Here is a 20,567-nt window from a genome sequence, read left to right as displayed (position 1 = left end):
GGGTTATTGTGTATGGAATTTATTATGGCTGCAAAGGAGAGGAAACCAACATTAAAAATAGAAAAAATAACATTAAGGAACAATGATGTAGTATCAATGAGTAATTGACAGGGTAGAGGAGAGAAATTGAATAAAAATTAAAAAATAAGGTTTAGAGAAATGAGGGAAGAATAAGATGAAAAGGTATAAATATTTTGGCTGAAATGACAATGTTCGGAGCATCTAAAAGGATACTTGATTTTAGTGTACTTTTTACTTTAGTCCTTCATCACCTGATTCATGCAATTAAGGATAAGTCAAACCAAAACACTAAATTTTTTCTTAATTGGATCCTTGGCTGAATTAGAAGGCACCTCCAAAATTTATGCTTTTATCTTATTGTAACACTCCACCCAAAATGGACTATGTCTTGCTAGTGAGGTGGGGTGAGATCCCACATCGAAAGCGAGTGTCCAAAGCCAAGGTTTTATAAGCACATGCTCACCTTAACTAGTAAGACGCATTTTAGAGCCACACGTTGCTGCCAAGAACAAACCCATAAGGAGAACCTGGGTTGAAGCCCAGGGAATGGGTGGACTAGGAAGCCCAAAGCGGACAATATCTTGCTAGTGGAGTGGGGTGTTATATTTGGTATTAGAGCTAAGGACGGCTCATCTTAAGGTAGGAAAATTGTGAGATCCCACGTCAAAAGTGAGTGTTCAGAACCAGGGCCTTATAAGCTCATGCTCACTTTGACTAGTAAGACGTGTTTTGGAACTATGCGTGGCTACCAAAAACAAACCTATGAGGAAGACCTAGGTTGAAGGCCAGGGAATGGGGGGACTAGAAGGTCCAAAACAGACAATATCTTGCTAGTGGGGTGGGGTGGGGTGTTACACTTGTGGTCTCTAAATCTTTAATTTCTTTAAATTTGGTTAGATTAGCTATTAAATCAACACTTTTATTTAATTAAGCCCCTAATTGAATTAATAGGGCTTCCTAAGCCAAGAAAATTTAGCATTTTGGTCCTTGATCCTTTAATTCTTTCAATCTTAATCAATTTCTTTTTAATTACATCCCTCTCAATGCATCTCGACTAAATTTAAAAAAAAAAAACCCTATCCAATTTAAACCCAAACTATTTTTGTTCTTATTAGATAAGATTTTTAACTAGCTTGATTTGAAAATGATTTTAAAATTTATTTTTTCTTTGAAAATAAATTTTACTATTTTTAAAAATTACTTAGATGTAAAAATAGGTTACAAAAAGAAAAATATCTTACTAAGAGAATTAAATGATAAAGATCCATATCATGACATGTATGTTACAAGTTATTCCATTAAGACCTATATTAGGGCAAAAGTCAATTCATTTATAGTTAAAACCAACAAAAAATCCTAAGCTAATTTTTCTAAGAGAAGATCTGTTAGTTTTTTAATTCATATTATTTAGAGTTACTAATATCATTAATGTTTTTAACCACATGTTTGATTTTAATTGTAGTTATAGTCATAATAAAATTTATAACTATAATTTCAATTAATATTAGAACCTAACCTCTTGGCTATTGTGTCTTAACAGAGTAGTACCATTTTTAGGTTTTGTTTGTTTCATGTAAAATAGTTTATAAGAAAATGTTTTCCAGATTTTTTCATATTTGTTTTTGGAAAACAAAATTATAAAATATTTTCATATATTAATTTTTCTTAAATATTTTATTGGAAAAATATTGATAATAAATATTTTATAATTAACCTTTAAACTTAGTTTATTTGATACAAGATATTTTTAACTCATAAAAGTATGTAAAATATTTTAGAAATAACGATTCACTTACAATATCATCCAATCATTTTAACGACCTTCATCTCATCACCACTATCACCTTACAATATCATCCAATCATTTTAACAACCTTCATCTCATCACCACTATCACCATCTCCTCTTGTAGCACCACCACGTCCTCTTTCATTACCACTCCACCACCAACATCTTTATATTACCAGCACCTTTATCTTACACCCACTCCCATCACATAACCACCATTTTCTCCTCTATCATCACTTTTTTTTTTCATTATCACTACGATAATCTCATAATCATCACCACCACCTTCTCCTTTATTATTTTCATCTTATCACTAACACCACCTCCTTTTATTTTACTATCAGCATGACCACGTCCTCACCATTATTATCCTCTCATCATTACTTTCTCCATTATTATTATTATCATCGAGAAATAGTTTACATATAAATTTTTTATAAGAAAATATTTTTTCAAGTTAAATATTAAAAAATATTTTACATTTAAAATCTTTTATAATAAAACATTTTACATGTAAAGTATTTTATGAAAAGTAAAATAAATGAAATAACTTGAAATAAATTAATTTCATCGTAAGGTTTATAATCTCCAACTGTTTTTTAGCATTCTTGCAGAAATGGTGTGATATAATATTATGACATTATTTTTTACGGTCTTATTTAATAGTTTGATATTCGAAGTTTGAAAAAGGTCGCTATCTTTCAGACTAAAAAGAGAGTGAATACCATCGTTTGCCTTTCTATTCAGGCAGATGTAACCATGGGCAAAATATTCTCAATGAACATACATATGAGAGGCATTTTTATGATCTTTTAATTGTATAAGCTATTCTTTACGTACATCAACAGTTCCCGACAAAAAGTTGAGGAGAGCGAGAGAATCATACAGCTAAGTCAATGATGGACCCAACCATTTGGATTGCTACGAATAACTGGAATTTATTTTTTAAGGTTAGAAACCTCCGAAGCTCAGCAACATGTGATGCCTCGAGGAATCGTTTATACCATTTAAGTTCTCTTTTATTATTAAAATGAGAGGAATGTATTTAATCCTTTCATGGACAACATCTTTTCTTTATTTTTTTAAAAACAAGAAAGAAGGACATCACAGTTAATCATAGATCAAGGAAGTTAAATATTGAAATCTAATAATTATTAATATCGTATTCTTTAGCATGTCTAGTTAGAATTGAACTTCTAAATTGTTATGATCTATAGGAATGGAAAAATCAAGAATGTTAGTTTGTTTTTTTATATTTTTATATAAAGTGTTTAAGTTAATTTGTGTATATCTCGACTAATTTTTATAAACCTTGAAGTTAATAATAAGATAAGTATCCGGTGATTATCAATACTAGTAACTTTAGAGCTCGAATATGAAACTATAGAGAAAATAAATTTTTTGGTTCAATCTCTTGCCACTAATCCATTAAAAAAAAAAATGTTGGTTTGAATTTGAATTATTACGATTTCATTTTACTATGTTAATGGCTAGTTAGAATTTTTTTTTTAAAATGATATGTTCATTATTTTTTACTGTAAAAAAAATCAAATCAATAATTATGAATATTTCTAATATATTAAATCATATAACATCTAACGCAAATGGCTTACATCTCAACCACTTGTGCCAACCTTAAGCTATCTTTACGTTCAAGTTGGAGGAGATTCTCTTGGCCTATCAGTATAAATACCTTGTTGGGCGCATCCATTTCCCCAAGCCATCTTAACTAGTTTTCTACTACTCTTGCAGATTTAGCAACTATTTACTTCACGAGGATCGCATGGACTCCAGAAAGGAGTCGTCCGAGATTTCAAGGTTCTCACTCTCACTCTCACTCTCTCCTCTCCACGCATGCACATATACATGGAAACCGACATGTACATGGTTTTCATTCAAGCTATATCGTGCATGTCATATTGTCAAATTGGTGACCTTCATGTCAAGCTAGTTTTTGATTCCTGAACCCTAGTTTCTAGCGATAAATAACTTGATGACTATCCTTTTGCAGGAACAAGTGTGCTGCATGCTTTAGACAATTCAACAGAATGGAACACCTAGTGGAGCACATGAGAATATCGTATCACTCAGTCCATGAACCCATGTGTGGAATCTGTAAGAAACATTGCAGATCTTACGAGTCCTTGAGGGAGCATCTTATAGGTAAATGTTTGTTTTCTTAGCGTGTACAACTCGGAGCATTTGGTTTCCTCTTCGGTAGCTTAAAAGTTTGATTTGCTCTTACAGGGCCATTGCCAAAGCAAGAATGTAAGAATATTTTCAGTGTCCGCGGATGCAAATTTTGTTTAACCATCCTTGGTAGCCCTAATGCTCGCAGAGTTCACCAAGAAAGATGCCAGCTCTCCGGTGTAAATGCTGTATTAATCTTCAACTTAATACTTAGAAAAAAAAAAAGATAAACTAAATTAAGTTTTGTTTTTCAACCGAATTAGTTCCAAACTAAAAGATACCTGATCACTAGTTCTTTCATTGTACACTCCAGGGACTCCTTGCAAGCTTTGCTAATTTAGGCCTTCGGGACAGCCTGACACTCGACAGTGGTTATGCAAGAGGTCGACAGGTAGTTGCCCTAGCTTACAAAATGGTTGGAGGAGGCAGCGATGGCTCCTTAGACCTTTGCGCAAGGGTTTGCCTGATTGACGAAAATGAAAATATTATCTTCCATACCTATGTCAAACCACCAATTCCTGTCACAAACTATAGGTATATACGCTATAAATTTATATACTGCTTCTGCCCGAAATTCAAACAATGCAGTCGTTAATAGTGAATTCAATATTCTTCAAATATTTCTAGGTATGAAACTACAGGCATTAGACCAGAATACCTAAGGGATGCAACACCATTAAGGCAAGTTCAAAGGAAGATTCAAGACTTCCTTTGTAATGGAGAACCGACGTGGAGAATTCGTCCTAGCGGAGGAAAAGCCAGGATTCTCGTGGGTCATGACCTTGACCGTTTGCAACTAGAATATCCAGCTGTAATGATGAGGTTAAGTTTTTCTCCGAAGCTTAGCTATACAAGTCATAGCCTCAAAAATAATTGCCTTGATCTACTTCTAATTATTTATCAGTTTAAATTATAAAAATTCATCTTTTATAAAAATATATATAATGTGATTAATTAAGATGGATGGACGGATGGATTTCATTACAGGGATACTGCGAAATATCCGCCACTGATGAAAACAAGCAAGCTCAGCAACTCCTTGAAGTATCTAACCCAAGCCTATCTCGGGTAAGCACATGCATCTTCTGTTATATTTGTTTTCCTTCCGTGTCTAAGTATATGTTTAATTTACTTGCAGGTATGACATCCAAACTGGTATCCAAGATCCTTATGAAGATTGTGTTGCTACAATGAGGCTCTACATAAGAATGAAATCACAAAATCATAAGATAGAGGATTACCCTCTCGCTTCTGATCCACAAAACCGAAACAATTTTGCTTCGTGGAGGCAAAGTGAGCTTGAAAGGATGAGCCCCGAAGAAATGCTTGCAATATCAAGATCTGATTACTACTGCTGGTGCTTGGATTCTTAAGCAAGGGACTTTCCCGACTAGTAAGCAAGGGCAACTATGTGTCCAGGCGAAATTAACACAGTTCCAAACTATTCGATATTGTATATTAAGAAGAAAAATAAATTGGGAAGCTTCTGCCATTCCATTACCACTCCCCTCTAGATTACTGGAACTGAATATGTTATTCAATATGTAATAAGTAGTTTCTTTAATATAAATGTGGCAATATATATTTAATAAAAGTATAACACATAATGGTAATTTATGTGTTAATTAATGTAATTTCCGTGTCTAATTTTAAGTTTTTATGCAACTTTCCTTTCTTTTTCTTTTTTTCGAAAAACGTAGTACTATAGCTTGTAATAAACACATACAAATTTTAGCCTCCTTCTAGAGATATTGGGTTTGAATTTCTCTTTTATAACCTAGAAAACTATACACACACACACACACATTCAATATGGAGTCCAATATTTTAGAAGAATGATGCCAAATGATTTCATTGATAATGTATGTATGTGTAATTACATGTAGTTTGAAAATGTAATCAGATATACACGACTATCTACAAACCTATCTTGTTTAACTAAGTTGGATTTTGAATTTAATAAATAGCCTATAATTCGCAAAGAAATCCTAAGTTTCTCTTTCATGAGTAGAAAGCTTTCCTTAGAAACTAGTTTGGTAAATTTGTTAGTGTTGGAATTGGTTTATATATAAAATATGTAGGGTCCTTTAAGGCTAAATTATATGTGAGTTCCACTCACTATTGAGGTTAAAACCATATTGAATTTTGAGATCTAACATAAGTACTTTAACATAGAATTTCAACATATTTTAAAAATTAATTATAGGTAAATGAGAAATTATTTTCAATAAACTTTTGAATAGAAAATTTTTTAATTCTAACATAGTTTTGTAAATTGGACTATGAGCTTGTAAGCTTATGAATTTGGGTATGAGTTTGGTTAATGAAGAATACTTTTTGCTATTAAGTCTCTATTTGATCTATAATTTATATTTAGTCCTTAAAATATCTTAATGCATGAATCAACACATTAAGTATGTTATGAGAATGAATATTTTTCATGAATTTGAACATTCATTATTGTTTCATGAATTATAAGTAATTCATGAACCATGAACATTCATGAATTTTTTACAAATATTCATGAATTATGAGTAATTCATGATGTAAACCCTTGTGTAAATATAGGATCAAAGGTGATAAGACCTCGGCAAGTAATGTAAACTCGGGATTGAAAAAGATAGATCAATGATGGAAATAAAAAAAAAATGTGATGTGTAATGGAAGGGATGACCTTCATAAATATATTTAAAGGTAGTATTTAAGTTCAAATGAGAATTGTGAATTTTAGCTTAAAATGGATAGAAGAATTAAGAAAATTTAAATGAATATGTTTTGAGAATGAGAATAATTCCAAGGAATTATAATGTAAATAAAGGATGAAATTTAAGAAAAAAACTATAATAAAAAAAAAAGAGAGAGAGAGAATGTTGGTGTAAACCTCAGTTAAGAATCGGTAATGTTATATTGAAATAGTAACAAGTCTGTAAAAAAAATGATGAAAAGGTAAAATAATTTTTTTTTAAGGAAATAATCCCAAGAAATTAGTAAAGTAACCAATATGATTCCAATAAGGATTGAACAAGAAAATTTAGATTTTTTATGTCAAATCATGTACTAACCAGTTTTACACTATTAAATATAACTTTTAAACTAATCGTTGGATCAAGATGAGATTTTATGTGAAGTCACTTAACATATTGTTTTACCTCAATTTAAGATTTTCAAGAAATCAAAGTTCAACAAGGCCCTGAAAAAATATGGACAGTTGGGTAGGAAAAAAATTGGGGTAAGGGCTAAAATAGTCATTTAGCAATAAAATCCATATTCTTCTTCTCCTTAAACCTGGTGTGAGCTACTGGAAAATAAGGAAGAGAGAAGAAATTGGGGTTTAAGCCTTTCATGTTTTTTTCATTAAATTCATGAGAGAAAATTATGAAATTAAGATAATAAAGGCTTTAAAAAGAGAGTTTTAATGAGTTTAGAGAGGTAATTGAGATAGAATAAGGTTTTTAAGCTTGGGAGAAAGAAAGACACTAGAAGTTAGAAAGAGGAGGAAGAGAAGATGAAGAAAAACTTGATTTGCTTTGCAAATTTCTTTTAATACCATGTGATTAAAAGGTAAGAACCATCTTTCTTATGTTTGACTTTGGTTTTGCCATAAATTGAATTTTAAAGTGTTGAATGGATTAATATGCAACGTTGAATTTTATGGGATTGAGTTATTGTAATGATAATTTTAGTTTAAAAGCATGTTCTTGGACATGAATAACAAATGAGTCTCAAACAAATTGGAAGAAAAATATACCCTCCTTTAGTGGGAAGATTTTGGCCAAAATATATAATTTAGGGGAATGGTTGACTTGCATAATTGTATATGTTTAACATGAAATGATGCATTAACAATGTGAAGGTTTAAGCAAACTTGTCTAGGTTTAAGCAAACTTGTCTGGTTAATGGATGAATGATTTGTGTCATGTAATAAATTGATTATTGAGAGACTTGTATAAATAATGCTAAAAAATGTATTGAATGGAAATGATTGTCTTAAACGGTAAATAAATGCATAAAAATACTTGGTTGTGAATCAAACATTCAAACAAAAAAATTGAACAATTTTATTACCTAACTTTTAGCTAGAATTAGAACTAGTAAATAAAGGAATTTGAAATATATTTATTTATGAAAGTTGTAGCTAAAGATGTTAAATTTCAAATGGTACTTACTTTGATTAATTTAAAAATGTAAAACCTCAAATATAGATAGAAAATGAAAGGAAGGTCAAACTAAATCTTGTTGGACAAATTGCATATGCTATTGTAATAGATGGTTTTGAGTGTGTGGTCGCAGAATTGAGTTTTCTTTTCTTTATAAAAGTTGTAGCTTTATGTCGTAAATTTTTATATAAATAAATCATACTTAAAACTAAGTTTTAAAAATTTATTTATGATTGAAACACTAAACAATGTTTGGGGTTGAATAAACTAAATCAATTAGTACTAATCAATTTCAATCATTACTTAGAATTATTGTTGATTAAGGGTTATAATATTTGAACTGATAAGAATAAGTATAAACATAAAAAATACGTGTATATATAAGTCGTGATGACAATTGTAAATATGTATGAATATGGGTTCTTATGATCAAAAAATTGCAAGTGTGTGTTGTAAATGTTAAATCAAATCTTAAAACATGATGGAATTAAGTTATAATGTATAAATATTTGCTAGTGTGATTAATGAGGAATGAAATATGAAATATGTATGAAATAGATGGGTTGGACTAATATTTATCATGTGTTTGAGAAAATACTAGACATTGGAAATTGTTGACGAAAAGGCTAGGATATTAGATCTGATTACAAAGTGAATATATATATAACCTTAACATGCCATAAATGGCGTAATATTTGTTAAGATTAAAAAGTGATATTGTCAAGATATAAATGATAAAAATGGTTATTTGTATGAGCTAACAAAACTAGCTGGTCAAAAATAACATAATAAGCATTGGATATGAATGAATGTGATTAAAGAACAAAATAGTATATTCATTAAAGTTTAATTCAATCATAGAAGATGATGTGAGTGACTATATGAGTTTTAACATTGATATAGGATATTCATTGAAATTCAAGGACTTTGAAAGTAGAAACTCAAAGCAGAAGGAGCATACCACCACAAATACACCAAATAGGTGCTTGACACATCATAATAACTGAATTTAAATGGCGTCGTTTGTGTGGATGATTGGGTTTGATTGGCATACTTGTGAGGATGGCCGAGATAATGTGACAAACTATATGGATAGCAAGCTTTAAACAAGATATCAAGTTGTAGTGAAAGGTTTAAAAGTGACCGACATAATTTAACGAATATGACATCAGGTGAGTACTAACCATATTACTTGATATTAAGAACAAAATTGTTTAATAGTTGAAGAATTATGAAAAATTTGTTAATAAAGAAAAACTCATGATGAGTCTTAAGGATGACAGAGTAAGGGTTGGTGACAAATAAATAAATGTAAATGAATATTATATATCTTGAAAAAAGAGCTGGTTTATTTGGAAAACTTATAAAAGGAGATTAAGGTGAGGCATCAATAGAACATAGGATGGTCAAGATAATGGATATATCACATGATAAAGTAATGAGTAATGATGTTAGTAGTTAAACCAGAAGATGATGGATGATTATAGGCCAGTACATATGATAGGTGAATGATTGTTATTCTAGGGTTTTATATATAGAATAAAAATAATGTTTAGATATACCATGAGTGGTGGCAATAGTGAAAGTAAAGTGAATTAAAAGTGAGACAATAAAGAGTATTTATATGTGATTCCAAGTCGAGTTATTGAGATGGAATAATTGTGTCTTGTTTCTAGACTATTAGGAGAGTCAGAACATGATGTAAAGGTAGTAAAAAGATAGTTGTTCTAGCAATTTACACTAAAGGATTTTTAAGGTAATAAATGTGTAAGGTATGCAAGTATAAATTAATTGAGTTTAAAATAGTTGTAAAAAGGTTAAAACATATGACTTCGAGATTGTTGAAAGATTGTATGAGAGTACATGTTAGGACATTTGCCTCCTTAACAACTAGGAGGTTAAAGCTCTATAAAAGATACTTCCGTTTCGTATAATGAGCAAGAAATATATCATAAAATATGAAGTTAATGATTGTTTTAAAACAATAATAAATGACAAAACAAAGATTGATATGATTTATATCTTAGTTATATTTTTGGAGTTTTTATGTAAATTTGAGATTTATCAGGATTATACTAAAATATTGATTTAAATTATCTAAATATTATAGGATTATGCACTTGAATTGATATAAATAATGAAAATCATGACATGAAAATCACGACACTTGGATTGACAAAGATAAGGTAAATAATAGAATGGAAAGATGGATTCATATAATTAGAGTATAGATACTTATAAGATTAATTATAATCAAATTGATTGTATAAATAATGATTGAATTAATTAATCGATAAGTTTAAATATAAAAATAATTTTTTTAAGATAAGAAATTTGAATAAATTATTGATTTTTATGCTAAAAATCTTTTAATAAATGCGATGATAATTCCTTATGTTACAATGATAAGTGGTAGCATTTGTTAGGTGAAAAAAAAAGCTATTTTAATTATATGAAAAAATAAATAGTTTTAAAATAAAAATAGGATAAATAACTCTCCATTATTTTTTTAATGTTTGATTTTAATTATTAATTTACTAAATTTCACAATAGAACAAACTGGAAAATCTTCAAAAAAACAAAAATCAAATGTGGTTAAATCATTGAATGCAAGGTATTACTATGATTGCAATGTCTTCTCTTATAAATGTTTGTGAATTACGTCTGTCCAGCATGACGGGTTTCTTTAATATGATAACACTAAGTATTTGATAGTCAACATAAATAAAAGCTTGTTTTATACTCCCTATGTCCCACTGTCCCTCAATATGTCATGCCATTTTGAGTGTCCATTTTAAAAGTCAAAGTATAATAATTCCCATAGTTTCATTCACTTTCAATTTTTATCCTTGACCCATTTTAAAATTAAAAAAAAAATACTTAAAACAAGAACATTGAACTATATAATATGTGTGGGTAAAAGTGGAAAATGATAACATCATTTATTTTATTTTTTAATTAAAAATCACGCTTTTCTCAGGGTATTAATCAAGGTTTTAATTGATGTATACATTGGAATGAGAATTATAATATGTTTTGGTCTCTTTTTTATTAGAAAAATGATCGAATTTACATAATGAAATTAAAGTATATTAGAATTGTATCGAAGATCTAAGAGTCAACCAATTCTAATATTATATCAAATGTTTAAGGAAAAAAAGAGGACTTCACTTTCTTTTTCTTTTCTTTTTTATTAAATAAGTGATATCTAACGTTAGATTGCAATGTTTAGAACAAACTAAGTTAAAATCAAACGATAATAGAATATTGAATCTAATGGGTGTGGAATTATACTCTAATAATTAATATTTAGAATTTAAAAACTTGTTCTAAAATGTAGAGCTGCTTGTCTTACAAGAAGGAAAAAAAAAAAAGTAGAAAACAAACTCTTTACTGATATTGGATAAAGAAATTAATAACCTATACTTCATAGAATATTGGATAAAGAAATTAATAACCTATAATTCATAGAATATTGAATCTTTTATAAATACAACCCAAAAACAACTATTGCATACATGGATGAATGAAAAAATCTTGCTGATCCAATTAATTGTACGAATCTTAACCATGCCTGATATCGGAACTAGCAACCAATGTTCTCAATCTGGATCATGCCCACATATTTGCTAGTACCTAGTCAATTATATAACCCATTTCCAATATTTAGTTTAGATATCAACATATTTACAGTTACAATAACCTAAGATGATTGATTGATTAAATATTGATGGTACATACCCTTCAATTGAAAAGTTTCGAGTAAGGCGTTCAAACAGCAAAATGAATCTCTTTCATAGTCATGCCATAGATAAAATTTCTAGAATACTATCAAAATACGGATCATACATCTCAATTCAACTTTGCTCGAGACCTAGAAAAGAATTCACGAACTTCCCTGTACTGTTTTAAGACGACGTTGTAGAGTGGATGGACGGGTTCCAGGAGATTTGGATAGGGACCCAGCACCTGCCCGGGCACGGATGGAGAATCGTAATCCTTGGAGCAGCAATGCTGGCATACAGAGAGGCCACTTAGACAATAACATGTGTGATAGAAGTCTCGGGGCTTCCCTGGTTTGTCTCTGAATCCACCATTCTCTAACTGTAGTAGCCACATTACACAAAATGTATCAAATATCCGTTAAATAAGATAATCCAAGAGGTGCTCAAATATCAAAGTAAAACCAACTTCTCCACTCAATACAATTTTCCGCTGCCACAAATGTCCATGCAACAAAACATAACCACTAAGTTTGAGGTAACCTACAAATTCCTCTGAATTTGTGGTCGATTAAGTTCAAAATTTCCTCCTTTTATGTTCTTTTTTGTGTGTGTACCCAAAGGTTATATCTGTGTGTGCACATTTTCATAAGCATGCACATATGATCACATAGATGAAGGAAACACGTTGAGAATTAATGAAACTGACCTTAAAGATGAAAAATAAACCTTTATGGACCATATTGAAAGTTTTCATACTCAACTTGCAAGAGTGTTAAGGTTTAACAATGGGTACTGCATTTGGGTTAGCATGAAATTACCAGAACTTTTTCCCTCTCTTTGCTAGTATAGAACCACAAGCCCAAATGAGGTGCAAGAACCTGAATCTTCGAATACGTTTAAAATGCCACCAGCCAATAATGACCTTGGTCCAGAACACTATTGTTTGGCAAGTATGGAATGCTGAGAACCTCATGCCTTGTTTTAAAAACATGGAAATAAAATGCAACACAAGGAAAACCACCTTTCTTTCCGGGAAAAATAAAACAGTAAAGTCTAGGGCTTGACCCATGACAAGAAGGATCAAAATTATTATTATTATTATTATTATTATTATTTTGTGTTAGGGATAAAAAATACTGGAAAAAAAATTAGCAAGCAAGTGTGAAAATGATTCAGGCTTTCCAAGATACTATCAAAAGCAATAATCAGACATAAGAAATAGACATAAAAAGTCATCAAAGTCAGAAACAAGATCTTAAAAATTCAATGACAGGGTCATCAATAAATAGAAAGAGTTCTTCAATTTTGACCTGTGAGCATAAAAGTATGTACTGCTGCAATGCCAAGCTGTGAAAAAGAGGTTCCGTTTCTACGTTTCCCAAAGATCGAGTATGATTAGAACTGGTGTAGTTCACTGAACAAGAAGCATCCTGCTGCTCTGCAGCCGTGTAAGAATAAAAGGTGAGAAAAATCACATGACAATTATGCATAACTGTAAAGCCAACATAAGATGAAGTGAAGAAAACATAACCAATCTACCTCCATTCTTAAAATGGCAAGTCTCCTCAGCCCCAGATGAAATTCCATCAGTATCTTCTCCTTCAGAAGTACTATTTCCAGGGCTGTCCTCTTCTCCGGAATCAAATAGTGATAGATATTCACCAGTAACCAGGTCTATTCTTTGTAATAATGCAAGCACGCCTCCCTGAATACATATTTTTTAACTCACTATAAAAATGAAGCACTTAACAACTTGAAACAAAGAACAGAAAATACCTGCCAAAAAGAGTAGCAACCATCAACCAATTTGTTTACTCTCCCCTGGAATCCACACTCCACTCCTTGTCGAAAGACGACCCAATCCTAATACAATAACCACCAAAAGCTTTCTTACGACATGTTCAAGAAATTCATCACACAAAAATTGATACATAAGAGAAAAGGAAAAATTTTGGCAAATGATGACAAAGAAAGGCAACATTGTCTTACAATTAAACCAGCCAAGTCCAAATGGTTAACCTCATTGATCAAAATCATGGCAGCCAATCCACAAAAAGTATACCTGATAACCAGGTATTCAAACCCATGAGATGTGTTGCTTGACTAGGAAAGAGATCGGACCACAAGCAGACACATATAGAAGTTGAATTGAGGGCTAGCAAAATAGAAAACTTATAATCTCTTTAACAGATATGGACTTAGAGAGAACATACCCACCATGAGCTTCAGAACCAGGTTCTCCTGCAATCCCACCTTCATATGTCTGACAGCTAAAGTTGGATATCAAAAAGAAAGACTTATAGTTGCTTACACCATCAAGAAATATAAACAAAAGGCAAGTGTAATACTTTTGAGGAATTAATCTTGTATGCAAATAGAAAAACTACAGTATGACTTGTCAAAACAGTCACTGGCATAATAGAGCTAAAAGAGTATTCCAAAATGACACAAATCTAAGGACAGCATGGTGTAACTGAAGCAACCTCATCACAAATTAATTGCCACCTATTGATGTAACAAGCACATATGATGTCCATCTCTCTAGCACATGACGCAACCCAGCTTTGCCATTATACCATTCTTATAGAGCACTATAAAGATTCATTTATCTATAAAATCAAATAAATATTTCCCCTACCAGCTTACAGAAAGCTTTCAACAGTCCAGTCTCAATCAGAACTCCAGCATCATTAGTATATCATTTGACAAATTACATGATGCTGTATTGGAAAAAAGAAAGTTTACTTGTTTGTTTGTAATTTCTTACGTTTAAAATCTTATTATTATATAGGTCAATTTCTAGGATTTTTTTTGTTGTTGTTAAAAATATTTTATCCGATTCTTAATTCATATTTAGTTTAGAATACTGAGTTTATTGATATCTATATAAACACATCCTTTGTAGGAGAGAGTGTTAACGATGATAAATTGAAATTCAGAATTATGTATTGTTTCTTCCATTTATTAGAACCCTCTTACAAGGTTTTTTCTTTTCTATATAGGGATTTACGCTCTTCTATAGGTTTTCTTTCTTCTTGCACAATTTTTCCCTGTCCTCTAGGGAACTCAGCTCGTTCTAACTTTGCTACTATCTGTGCTCCATCAATTTTAGCATCAGAGCCTACAGTTGGACCATACCTTAAACCACAAACCCTAAATTCTTTTTGTCAGGAAAAAAACAGTGGTTAGAAGAAGAAAAAAAAATTGACAACTAGAGAATGTGGAAACAAATCCCTCTCGCCCTAGAATAGCTTCTATATCAAGTACTTCAAGTCAAGATAGATATTTTGTTGCTGCCAAAATCGTTGTCAAACACCAAACTTCTTTATTGCACCACATTGCTTCTCATCTTAAATTCAACAGAAGCTTTATAAGTTGGACTTAAGATGACTGATTTCATTTGGCAAGAAACCAATTGCTTCCATCACGTATGAAGATCATGATTATTGAAGAGTGAAGAGTCCGCTCATACAAGCTGGTTTTGTTTGTAAATTTCATGGATTCTTATATCAGGTTAGTGATGAATTATTGTACAAGATTTTTGAACTTTATAGCTTTGAGGAATAGATTATTATGTATGATAAGACAGCTGTAGTTTATTCAGATCTCACTACTATCTCTGCTTGGACTCATCTCAATGGATATTGTATTTATGAGGGTTGTTGCGAGTTGGATATTTGGTTTCCTAAAGTTGCTACTAGATGTTATTTATATCAAATAAACAATACTCAAATCTTAATTTCAATTCATCATCATTAACATTCTCCCTTCTACAAAGGGATGTGGTGTTTATACAGACACCAAGCAACCCTAGTATGAACTAAATAGAAAATAAGAATTCTATTAAAATATTACCTTATAATAATAATAATAATAATAATATTCTAAAAGCACTAAATTACAGACAAACAAATGAACTTCATGTCCCTATACTGTATCATTATGTCTCAACAGCAACTAACTATAATGAATAAAAACTCCATGTGGTTTTTGAGGAATTAATATTACTAGGGGAAGCGATGTAGTCCATCTCGCAGGAACAAAAAGGCAATAAATTTCATCACAATGAGTTTGGCCTTCCCATTGGCTCCATATTATACTCCCAAATTTGTGAAATTAACAACAGCCCAGCAAACAAATGAGCACCTTCAGGACATGAATTATCACAAAAAGCCACATCAGGTCAATCTACACTCATGTTGATCCCACTTTCAAACTTGACAGCCACAATTCCCAAGAGCACATAAAATGAGCTCAAAGCTTGAAAGGGGACAAAAGAACCAAAAACCTAAACTAGAGAATATGAAGGTATCAAAATTATATAAAGGCCAATTTAGATGGGTTACATATGAATGGTCCTTGACTATCCCAGCATGTATTAACAAAAGGGAAAAACCAGAAAAAATGAGTGTTACATCACATCCATGAAAGCAAAAGGCAAGAGGAATTGCAAAGAAATAAAACGATACCTTTCAGCAACTCTGATTAAATGTAATAAATGAAGATACACAAGCTAGCCTCTTGAGGCATAACAATTGTAATGGGAATAATACAGTTTGGGTATTAACACTTGTTCTCATCCATTAAGAAACATGATTTTTTTGCTTATGCAATCAAGTCTCCATATAAAGTTCTGTAAATGCACATTTGAAAGTTTCAAACATGAAAGTAAGATGATTTCATAATTTGGAAGAAAGGCAAATGCTGCACACCAAGACTGTTATTCTAGAATTAACAAATAGCCAAGACAAAAAAGAAACCCCAAATAAAGCCTGAAAGAAGTGGATAAAACATGAATAAAAAAGGAAGCTCAAGCTGGAATAGTTCCAAAATCAAATATTGAAGAACCACTAGAAACCAACCTTAAGATGAAATTTCCAACACCCCTAACGAGCTCATCATCCAGAATGTTGAGAATACTAGCAACCTGGTTGAAACAAGATGATTGGAGCAGTGCAAAAGCTAGGAAAGCAAAAGTAAAATAACCTATTGAAAGAGAGAGATAGCAATGCCTAATATGACCTGGTGATACATAATTGCCCAAATGTACAAGTTAAATGACCTAATGAAAGTGAAATAACAACGCCAGTTACACACATAATTATAGATAGCACATAAAACTCATCGATGTTCAACTAGTAGTCAGGCAATAGAGTATATTTCCACTAGAGCAGTTTGAACACAACTTTTAGCAGATCTCACACCAAAGCTAATTAATTTTATGATTGATTATATTGATTCTTGAATAAGGATCTGTTACAGAACATAGAAAGCATTTGTAAGCTATAATAGATGGCTATTCTAAACACATATTTCAACTGATGCTTTGGCCAAAAGATGCCAATATTTTGCTGAAATGGTATAGTAATTGAAATGGTATAGTAACTGAAATAGAAAGATCTTACTGAAATGGCAGTATAGCATGCCCGTACATCAATTTCACCAGCATCATGCATCCTAATGAAAAGAAATGCATGACATTCAAAGCTAGTCAAAAGCAGTTCATATTTCCTCTATAACATGTTTAGACGGAAATGAGCAAAACAACAAAATTTATATGGTAATTTTGCATAAGGTGGTGCAGAAAATAAAAGGAAGCAAAGTTAATGTCATTTTGTAGAAAATGCATTTGTGCAGTTACCATTTGCTGGAAAACTACAAAATTTGTCTTTTATCATATTTTCCAGTCTCCCAGACCCTAAACAAGTGCCCTACTTTCCTCTTTTGGTAGTCCAAATTTAAATGGCTACTTAAGAAGTCAGAATTAATCAATACCCTACAATCCATTATTACCCTTTATCGTTTCCAAATACACTAAAAATAAAATATAGTTAGGGGTAAAAGTAGAATAAGAAACCATTGAAAGAAAAATTAATATATATTTTTGGTTTCCTTAAAAATTGTGCCTTTTGATTTAGGAAAAATATGCATTATGGAACTATTTAGTATTTTTTAGCACCAAAGGGTAGGTTTTATTCGGCTTGTCCTGTTCTAAATAAGACCATAATGTTTTTCCATAAGACCTATATAAAGGTTATGCAATCGTTCCATACAATGCAAATCAATTTATGAATAAAATTCTAGCAACTCTGCTTTTGATAGTGGCTCCTAAAATTCCTAAATGTGAAACCTTACTAGTATTACTCTGGTACTTACATTAATCCCCAGTCCTTTTAAACCACCTCCTCAAGTCCCTTGACACCATCAAAAATTCAAATCCAGAACAGCTTCCAAGGTTGTACATAAGAAAAGCAAGCTAGAACATTGAAAAAATAAGCATGCACTAGACAGTATGAACTCAAAATTGTGCAGTTTCTGATATGAATTGATACTACAGTCACCATAGCATACGTATGTACACACATTCATGAATGAAATTAATGAAAAAATCAATTTCATTGGAACTGCTAGTACAAATTTGAAATCACACCTGAAGGCCCCGCTTGGATCTTTCATTCGCAATAAGAAGTTGTATAATTTGTCTCTAGAAGAAAGATTGAAAAGAAGTTGAATCAATTCCGAAAAATGAAGTTGCAGTGTAGTGAGGAAAGGTGAATTCCTAAAAGAACAGCAGAAAAAAAGTGACCACCTATTAATTGAAGAAAGGGCTTTCTGTCCTCCTAAAGTAACAATTGAATTCACTGCAGCATATGTTGTTGCTAGATGTGGCATCTAAAGACAAAAATAACAAACTAATACAGTCAAGTTGACAATTGATAGTTTTCTAAACAAAAAAAAACAAAAGAAAAAACAAAACAAGATGTAAGAAATCATGCATATATACAAAAGAGGAATCCCTCCAGCATTCTCATACCACAAAAATAAACACAAACAATATTTAGTATTTGTTCTGGGAGACCACTGTAAGATAGGCAAGACAAGATCACACCTAAGATTGATTGACTTCTCTATTTTTGCCATAACTTCTCACATTAGAATAACCTAGGATAGCTTGAAACCACAATCGGAGTCCCTTTTTTAAGCAGGAAACACTTTCACACAGCTATAACAAAAAGTAAATGGGGGTATGAATTTATTATTAGCTTTGAAAACGAATATTCAATCTCTGACTTTTGCATGTGATTGGTAGAAGGGATTGCAAAAGGGACGGACGAGAAATGAAGGATATCGTGTTCATTTTTGTTTGACAAAGAAGATGGAGACCTAAAGAAGCTTGAAAGGATCTTTCCTCACTTGTAATTCTCGTTGCTTTAAATTTTGGCAGACATGTTTCATCCTTGCCCTCTTTAAATTTGTAATTTTCAATCATCTCAAAATGGATGGATTGAGTCTTGTCCTTCCCTTACCTTGCTATCCAAACAAACATAGACTAAAAGACAAACAAACATAGGATTGTTGGGGAAAGAGGCGGCTGAATTGGATTATGGTTTGATAAGTTCTGTAACACTATCATACACAGTGGCGGCGTATCAAAAGAACAAGTACATCTTGCAAAATAATGGAACTTGCCTGTCCAGGTCCACCACCAAATCCACCATTTGGGTCCTGTAAAAAAGAATGCAATGAATAAAAGATGAAGTGCTAAACTTTTATTTCATTATAATGAGGAAACTCCAATACACAAGCTCTAAAAGAAAATAACAATAAAAGGTTATTAAACACACACAACCATGAGCTACATTAAAAAATAATAATAAATAGGAAGAAATGGAAGTAGCTTCAAAAAAATAATACCTGGCAACGGTTAAGAAAGTCAATGGCATTATTTTCGAGTTCGTAATCAAGAGACTCCCCCAGCAAAGCCATGGAATGTATGATCCAGTAGCAAAGCCAAGGTCGACTGCAATATTGCAGAGCAAAATCAAGTTTGAAAAAATAAATAAAAAGAAAACGGAGAGGAAGGAAGAAGGGAGGAAAAGCAGGCGACCGAACCTGGAGTCCAGAGCTACAAAGGAGGGACCAAGTTGCTTGAGACCTTCATTAAGGTATTTAATGTGCTCGTCACGTTGAAGCTCCAACCTGTACATATACATTAATTTGTTTACAACAAAATTATTACGAATGATTTTTGTTATTATCTTAAACATATATATAAACAGTTTTTACAGGGTGGTTTGGGCTCCAGGAGGAATACTAGCGAACATATTGTATATCCGGAACACCCGATCCTCAACAGACCACTGCTCCACTTGAGTCACCGTCTCTCTACCACTTTCCATCTCCAAAGTATGTCACCCTATAAGCGAAGGAAGAGAATAGGCTACTCGTGATGGATTGCAGATTAAAAAAAACTGCTAATTTCTTAAATTAAACAGCAAGGAGAGACATTTAAAACAGAAGGAAACATAGTGCCTTGATTTACCTGAAGAGAGAGAAAGAGTGCTTTACCCTTGACAGTAGCTGGCTGGGGAATGGGATTCGGGTATTGTTGGGATTAGGGAACGGCTTGAGCTTTGAGTGAAATTAGGGTTTGGATAGCAAATTAGGGATTCGGAATTTTGAAGTTACAGACGGGATAGATCAGGAATAAAAGAGGCATTTCCCCCTTTCCATACGGCAACGGTTAGTCTGTGTTTTTCATAGCTGCGGTTGGGCACACCTTAATTATATACGAAGCTTAATTAAAAAAAAAAAAACTAGTTTTTCGTGTTATTTTTTATTTTTTTAGCACAAACTTTAACTATAAAAACAAACCTACCTTAAATTAATATATATATATATATAT

At 31.7% G+C, this 20,567-nt stretch overlaps 2 protein-coding genes and 1 long non-coding RNA gene across 4 annotated transcripts; 2 read left to right on the top strand and 1 right to left on the bottom strand.

Moving 5' to 3' along the window:
• Positions 1-3,541: 3,541 nt before the first annotated feature.
• LOC105117051 (RNA exonuclease 4) lies at positions 3,542-5,630 on the top strand. Of its 2 annotated transcripts, none has more exons than XM_011014590.1 (7): positions 3,542-3,627; positions 3,821-3,972; positions 4,057-4,178; positions 4,313-4,533; positions 4,627-4,821; positions 4,987-5,067; positions 5,138-5,630. In XM_011014590.1, the coding sequence occupies exons 1-7, from the start codon at positions 3,593-3,595 to the stop codon at positions 5,370-5,372; spliced, it is 1,041 nt and encodes a 346-aa protein (XP_011012892.1). In that variant the 5' UTR covers positions 3,542-3,592; the 3' UTR covers positions 5,373-5,630. The 2 variants fall into 2 exon arrangements, with proteins under 2 accessions (XP_011012892.1, XP_011012891.1); XM_011014589.1 differs by having other exon boundaries at positions 4,057-4,187.
• A 6,170-nt stretch (positions 5,631-11,800) lies between these two features.
• Positions 11,801-20,410, bottom strand: ERA1 (Prenyltransferase family protein). Its single transcript, XM_011014591.1, has 15 exons — positions 20,205-20,410; positions 19,949-20,078; positions 19,775-19,861; positions 19,577-19,682; positions 19,352-19,387; positions 18,471-18,553; positions 18,312-18,365; positions 17,287-17,338; positions 16,744-16,808; positions 14,095-14,151; positions 13,871-13,943; positions 13,658-13,744; positions 13,421-13,586; positions 13,192-13,319; positions 11,801-12,260 (listed from the first exon to the last, which is right to left on the bottom strand). Exons 2-15 carry the CDS (start codon positions 20,059-20,061, stop codon positions 12,009-12,011), a joined length of 1,359 nt encoding a protein of 452 aa, XP_011012893.1. The 5' UTR covers positions 20,062-20,078; positions 20,205-20,410; the 3' UTR covers positions 11,801-12,008.
• On the top strand, positions 19,774-20,133 carry LOC105117052 (uncharacterized). The gene is made up of 2 exons (XR_840665.1): positions 19,774-19,863; positions 19,951-20,133. It is a non-coding gene; the product is annotated as an uncharacterized LOC105117052 (long non-coding RNA).
• Positions 20,411-20,567: the final 157 nt, after the last annotated feature.

This window comes from Populus euphratica, unplaced genomic scaffold (genome assembly GCF_000495115.2).
Source record: "Populus euphratica unplaced genomic scaffold, PopEup_1.0 scaffold1154.1, whole genome shotgun sequence".
In the NCBI taxonomy this organism is placed as follows: domain Eukaryota; kingdom Viridiplantae; phylum Streptophyta; class Magnoliopsida; order Malpighiales; family Salicaceae; genus Populus; species Populus euphratica.
This window is presented reverse-complemented; position numbering and strand designations above follow the sequence as displayed.

Excerpts from the sequence above, each read along its gene's own strand:
- LOC105117051 (XM_011014589.1), top strand. The coding sequence starts at position 3,593 with ATGGACTCCAGAAAGGAGTCGTCCGAGATTTCAAG. Across the intron at positions 4,822-4,986 it reads TATCCAGCTGTAATGATGAG|GGATACTGCGAAATATCCGC; the intron begins GTTAAGTTTTTC and ends ATTTCATTACAG. Across the intron at positions 5,068-5,137 it reads CTAACCCAAGCCTATCTCGG|GTATGACATCCAAACTGGTA; the intron begins GTAAGCACATGC and ends ATTTACTTGCAG.
- ERA1 (XM_011014591.1), bottom strand. The coding sequence starts at position 20,061 with ATGGAAAGTGGTAGAGAGACGGTGACTCAAGTGGAGCAGTGGTCTGTT. Across the intron at positions 19,862-19,948 it reads CCTGGAGCCCAAACCACCCT|GTTGGAGCTTCAACGTGACG; the intron begins GTAAAAACTGTT and ends GTATATGTACAG. Across the intron at positions 13,745-13,870 it reads TGGACTTGGCTGGTTTAATT|GATTGGGTCGTCTTTCGACA; the intron begins GTAAGACAATGT and ends TTATTGTATTAG.